The sequence below is a fragment of the Adiantum capillus-veneris genome, chromosome 18 (genome assembly GCF_014529385.1).
Source record: "Adiantum capillus-veneris isolate H3 chromosome 18, ASM1452938v2, whole genome shotgun sequence".
NCBI lineage: Eukaryota > Viridiplantae > Streptophyta > Polypodiopsida > Polypodiales > Pteridaceae > Adiantum > Adiantum capillus-veneris.
Genome location: NC_140948.1, coordinates 44,658,545 through 44,665,351, shown reverse-complemented (window position 1 = coordinate 44,665,351; position 6,807 = coordinate 44,658,545). Strand labels below are relative to the sequence as shown.

General features: G+C 44.1%; 2 protein-coding genes across 2 annotated transcripts; both read left to right on the top strand.

The window, feature by feature from the left end:
- The first annotated feature begins 251 nt into the window (after window positions 1-251).
- LOC147435582 (uncharacterized) lies at window positions 252-1,070 on the top strand. The gene has a single exon (XM_086487748.1). The coding sequence runs from the start codon at window positions 252-254 to the stop codon at window positions 1,068-1,070; it is 819 nt and encodes a 272-aa protein (XP_086343874.1).
- Window positions 1,071-2,558: 1,488 nt separating this feature from the next.
- LOC147435581 (peroxidase P7-like) lies at window positions 2,559-4,062 on the top strand. Its single transcript, XM_086488002.1, has 2 exons — window positions 2,559-3,182; window positions 3,334-4,062. Exons 1-2 carry the CDS (start codon window positions 2,736-2,738, stop codon window positions 3,904-3,906), a joined length of 1,020 nt encoding a protein of 339 aa, XP_086344128.1. The 5' UTR covers window positions 2,559-2,735; the 3' UTR covers window positions 3,907-4,062.
- Window positions 4,063-6,807: the final 2,745 nt, after the last annotated feature.

Here is a 6,807-nt window from a genome sequence, read left to right as displayed (position 1 = left end):
TTTTCCAAACATATTGGCATGACCAATGAGGATTTCCACGCATCAATAAAGAAGCTAAACCCACAACAGTGACTCATCCTCGATGATGTCATGCTCAAAAAACGCATAGCGCCGTCAAAAAAGATACATCTCTTCCTCACAAGTGGAGCAGGCACTGGAAAAGATTCACGTTACTCTTGCTAGTCGAAGCCCTCATTCGTTTCTACACACATAAGTCATGTCATAATCCTGACTTTCCTAAGGCACTCCCAATGGCATATACAAGCAAGGCAGCATTCAACATGGGTGGCACAACTATACACTCAGCTTTACATTTGCCTCTGATAACTACGACACACACAAGTCTTGGAGCAGAAAAGCTAGATACATTGTCCTTACTTTATCAAGATTTGGAGCTTGTAGTGTTTGATGAAGTCTCCTTGATAGGATCAAGTGTCTTCTCATTGGCTGACTCATGTCTTCGTGCCATCAAGAGAAAACACGACCAGCCTTTTGGTGGCCTTGATGTCATACTCTGTGGTGACCTCTGCCAAGCTAGCCCAGTCAAAGACTGTTGGATATTCACAAGCAAGCAACCTCTTCTAGAGGCGGCTGCACCTTCGTACTGGCATGAATTCCCTAAGTGCTACGAACTAACGATGACAATGAAACAAACCGATGGACAGTTTATAGAGGTGCTCAACCGAATGAGAATTGGCTCACACACTAGCAGCGACCTTGCATACATTAACAGCTCCTTCCACAGAGAGTTGCCTACTGACATAACCATATCACACCTATTCTACTCTAACAAGGCAAAGGATGAACACACTGAAAAGGTCTTCGCACAATTCCCCGGTGAGCCACACATATTCAAAGCGATTGACAAGCGTACTGCTTCTTGCAGCAAAACAATAACAATTCCATTGGATGCCAGACAAACTGCGGGTCTCCAAGAAACATTGTGTCTGAAGCAAGGCCTAGTGGTCGAGCTATGCGTTGGAAATATGGACATTCTCGACGGCCTCGTGAACGGTGCAAAAGGCGTCTACAAGCTCTGCACTACATTCTCCGACATGACATGCCTCTAGATTCATTTCACCAACCCTAGCATAGGGCAAAGAAAAAGGTATGACCACCGTCATCTTCTCAACCCACTCACAATGCCTAGTTGGACGCCATTTCTCCGCATCATAGGCGAATTACAAATTGGCAAGAACTACTTCAACACCTCACACGTAAGCAACTCCCAGTTCAGCCTGCCGCGGCCCGCACAATTCACTGATCACAAGGGCTTACACTCAACCCACTGGTTTTCAACCCCAAAGGAATTAGGTCTCATGGCCTCACATACACTGCTCTCACACGAATTCGTGACACTGCAAATCTATATTTGATAGAGAGCTTGCTACCATGCAACATTCACACCGATGCATCTATCCTCAAAGAACTCCACAAGTTGAGAACAAAAGCAGCTTATTCCCCCGTCCAGAAGCAGCTGCATCTCCACCAAGATACGCATTACATTGTGCAATCACTAAACGTCGTCTCCCTTGGAAAGCATGCAAACGATATCATCCACGACAAAAGCCTGATGGCCTCCGACATCCTCTGCTTACAAGAGACTCAACAACATACGACAACCATTCCAGGCTTCCACAGCATATCCTCAACACAACTACACAGCATCTCCATTCTCCATAAAAACAACCTAATACCTACACAAATAAGCATCTGCATAAATCAAACGCTTGAAACAATCCATGCAACTTTCCACTGCACCAACAAGTGCGTGGCGACAATCATTTCACTCTACAGGGCACCGACATCATCGCTCCCACAGTTCCTGCATAACATCTCCAATCTTCTTGACTCAACCCGTACCATGCGACCACTAATCATAATGGGAGATTTCAACATTGACGCACTTCAGGAAACCAGCACATATAGAACCTTTTCTAACCTCGTTCGCCAGCACCATCTCCACCAATTGATACACCATCCAACCACAGTACACAACTCTATGCTAAACCACGTATGGGTTAGCAATGACCTACCACAAACCACATCTGGCACTATCTACAACTAGTGCTCCGACCACTCCACTACATATCTCCTCATTGCCAAAAACTAACCTTTCCTTGCTTTTTGCAGGCCATTGTGAGTTCTCACCTTGTCGAATTTGCCTTCTAAGCTAACTAACTAAGGAAAGCCTTTCAAATCTATAATAATGAAATATAATAATTATATTATATATTACAATAATAAAGTAAAGTTTTGGACCGCGACACGCAGCATGAAAGGAACGTTCAACATGAGCTGAGAGCTCCTCAACTTAAGGAGGAATGTTCAAACATGAGCCGGTCATGCGTCCTGGCAGGATACGTATTATACAATGAAGAGAGAGAGAGAGAGAGAGAGAGATCAGATTCAAGAGGTATTGCTGCACGTAGCCGTGAGAAGCACGGCATGCGGAGAGCTACGCGAAGACTCGTTCCTCATGAGGGCCTCGATCCCATCAGCTTGTTCTACTATATCTATCGACCTTAGACACGGGGATTCCAGCCAACTAGCCGAGCACTAGCTTGCTGTACATTACTCCATATCAAATCGGGCTCTAGCAGCTCTAGACTACATATCAACCAGCCCATCTTGCGCTAATTGCATTCATTGCTGATCAGTTTGCACAATATTAGTGCCATTCTACCCACTGCTTCGGCTGATCTGCATCTGGTCCTCATAAATACTACTTTTCCATGGCCGGACGTCCTGTGGATGCTCTAGTAATTAGTCTGCTTCTCCTCAGCTTGATCATCGGCCTATTGAGGAGCGTCAACGCCGGCCGCAGTTTGGAAGGCAGCAGCGGCCCACTGCAGTACAACTTCTACAAGAGCAGCTGTCCCAGTGCTGAGTCTATCGTGCGGCAGGTGGTGGGTAACGCAGTAGCCAACGAGGCCCGCATGGCCGGCTCGCTGCTGCGATTGCACTTCCACGACTGCTTCGTGCAGGGCTGCGATGGCTCGCTGCTGCTCAAGAGCATCCCGGGCGTGCTGGAGGGCGAGCAGGAGGCCCTCCCCAACATCAACTCTGTGCGTGGCTTCGACGTAGTGGACGACATCAAGGCCGCGCTGGAGAAGGAGTGTCCTGGAGTCGTCTCCTGTGCCGACATCCTGGCCATGGCGGCGCGCGACTCCGTGGTGGTGGTAAGCTTCAACCATATTATCTAAATAGGCGATTAGCCTGCTGCCCACGTCGATTGTATTCTACTTGCATCTGCTGATACATTTTTGAATTTTCATAACACTACTAGCTCTATTAATGACTAATCTGGGCGTTGGTCATTCAATATTGCAGAGCGGTGGCCCCTCCTACCGCGTGCTGCTTGGTCGGCGCGACAGTCTCACCGCCAGCCGCTCCCTCGCCAACCAGTTCCTGCCCGGATTCAACTTCAACGTCAGCGACCTCATCGCCAACTTCGCCAATGTCGGCCTCTCCGCCAGAGACATGGTGGTGCTCTCCGGTGGCCACACTATCGGCAAGGCCAACTGCAACACCTTTGCCGCACGCCTCACGCCCAACGTCGAGGACCCCACCGCCCTCGAGCCCGCCTACCGCGAGTCGCTCGTCCCTCAGTGCCCGGCCGGCTCCAATGCCGCCTTCGTGAACCTTGACATCGCCTCCCCCACGCTCTTCGACAACGGTTACTACTCCAACCTCCTCAGAACTCGCGGACTCCTTCACTCAGACCAGGTGCTCTATTCAACAGCCGGAACCACGCGCAACCAGGTGGCCCGCTACGCCAAGAGCCAAGCTGCCTTCTTCTCCGACTTCACCGCCGCAATCATTAAGATGGGCAACATCGCCCCACTCACCGGCTCCACGCAGGGCGAGGTGCGCACCCAGTGCGGCTTCGTCAATAGTAGCTAGCCTAACTGCTCCCTGGACTAACTCCTTGAAGAGCACCTTTTAAGAAGTCAAGGCACACGATGAAGAAGAAAAACAATTAGTTTGGCCCCATAAATAATAATACTCTAAAAACCAGCTTCCTTCCCTCAATAACAAAATTGTTTGTGACATTTTTTGTAAAGCACAAATATATTCTTTGACTTGTTGTGTCTCCAATTTATAGTGCGTACTTTCTCTAGTTAATAATGATCTCCAATATATAGCTACGAAGGTGGATGTCTAATTGAAGTGCAAATAAGTCTTCCAAATGAAAAAGACAAAAAAACATAATTTTGTCTGATCACATACGCATCACGAATATATTGGACCTTGTGAGCTTGGCATCATCAAGTACTACTAACAAGCTAGATGTGCATACGTAAATCTTAATTCCTAATTAATGCTTTTATAGTGTCATTAGGCTTAACTAGTAATGCTAGATCTATCCAAATTTATCATAAGAGAATTGTTGTTGAATTTTTCAACAACAATTACTTAATAATGAGCTTCATATAAATAATAACACATTTAAAAAATACTTAAATCTTCCCATGTTTTATATCAACCCAATTGTAGGACACTATTTGACAATGCACACATAGAATATTGCATTTGGAAGGGTGCTCTTACAAAGAAATTGTTAGAAATATCCGAAAATCTATTGGTCTTGCACATGCACTGGTTTCATTTGGCAATACTTAAAGTCATGTATGTCAAATCTTTTCTTGCAATAATGACAAATGATTCCGGTTTGAGACTCCCCATTACTAAGACCCAATGGCCACACATATGTGTGATGTATATATCTTTTCAACACCTTATTGTAGTCCTCAATAAACCATTAAAAGTTATTGCATATCGGGAAAGTCCCTTACATTGCATCTTCTCAAAACATTCAAATGGTTTCTTGCCCAGCATACCCCTTGATTAGTGTAGACCCTGAGATAACATACATGCTAGAAAACTTGTCGAGCTTTAGTAAAGGCGTAGCCCTTTAGAGTGTGAAACACTCTTTTTTCAAACTTTGAACAATGGCTTGGCTATCCTTTCAAGCTATAAATGATCAAAGAATATTTGTGACCCTATGTAGATAGTGGGAATTGGCCTTATAAAGACACTTATACATAGCTAGGTCTGGTATTTACTAGCAATAATTACTATAGTATTTATATCAATGTAGAGTTAGCCAGAGCCGAATACACGTACTTATAAATAGAACTTGCTACTTTCATTTTGGGGGTAGTTGATCATTGTCACTCCATTAGGATGTCTCCAACCTTTGTAATTGTCAAGTTGTTGCTCCTTTTGTCATCAAGCTCTATTGTAATCATCATTCATTGCCAGTTGTACTTCTATATCATCATCTGATCAGGATGTTAACCCCAATACTTTGTGTCTAATATCGGACTTTGTAATTTCAGTTCAGTTCATACCTTATTTCTTATGTTCGTCTGAATTCTAAATCTCTTATCTCTCTATCTGATCTGACATCTCACTCTAAATCTCCAAACTAGAACTAGAATAGCTGTTAGAAGTGACTAGCTCATGATTCCATCTTGGTGATCATTGTGGTGAGCTTAAGCTCTCGATCCACTACTAGCTTGGGCCAGGTTCCCACCTCAAGCTCAGCCCTAGCTTACCTAAGGTCAAAGGACTTTTACACACATTATTGGAGGTCTTCAATGAAGCTAACCCTAAGGTCTTATGCTCCATTGGTTAGCCTTGCTCTTGATAGACCATCTCCCATTTGGGCCCCTTTACTATTGGCCCCGTGTTGAGATAGATCTATAAGCACATATCTATATCTTAACACTTGTTCCCGTTTATTCTCCCACATTAAGTGATCAATTTAATATGAGAAAATCATTTGGATTGGTTAGATATTAGATTTTATGACATTACCTCTCTCTTGAAATCATAGTCGTCCTCGACTATGAGGTAGAAGAGATAAAGGCTTAGCCATTAGTCAATCGTACTTAGCGGGTAGAGGATCCCTTTTTTACCCTAGGACATATTTCCAAGATGGATGACTAATCCATTTGGTGCTTGGGAGACATAGCTGTCGCAAGCATGTCTGCTCTTTAGTCCATTTCATTCTCCCAAAGTAGAGTGAAAAATTCTACTTGGTGTTTGAGAGACGTCGTCATCACAAACATGATTCTAAGCATGCATACTAGTTAAATTTGTGCACAATTAAAAAGAGGATTAGTCTTATAAGACAAAAACATGAGTCATTTAAAAGAGAGTTGGACATTTGCTTACTCTAATGTAGCATTGTAAGCATTGACAAGATTCATACTATCCTTAAGTTGTACTCCTTGCATCCATTTAGCATCTTCAAAAGGATAATTTTTGAACTCAATAAGATACAGTCGGATTATATTACCATGTCGTAGTACCTTGTCTTCATGCCGAAGGACAGCTTCGGGTTGTAGCACCTCTTCTTCGTCTTCAACTTCGAGAGGGTCTTCAATAATTGGTTCAGTTGGTGGCTCTCCTTTGTAGGGCTTAAGTAGGCTTACATGAAAGGCATTGTGTATAAACCAATGGCTGGGCAACTTGAGTTGATAAGCCGTCTCATTAATGGGCTTCAACATTTGGAAAGGACCATAGTATCTTTTTGCTAGTTTAGCATAATACTTTTGATGGCCCGTAGGATTTTTGCCCGTCGTTTGCCTTAATCGAGCCTTAGGAAACTTGAGTAAGACCCAATCATTTTCTTTGAACATTAAGGCTCTTCTCTGCTTATCAGCAGCAGCTTTTTGCCTTTGTTGAGAGATGGCTATAGACTCCCTAATCTTTTGAAAAGATTCTTGTAGGTCACGGCTATACTCATCGGCGGCGAAGATCTTCCCATGTACTTTGAGTAGCAAGGGACTTTTA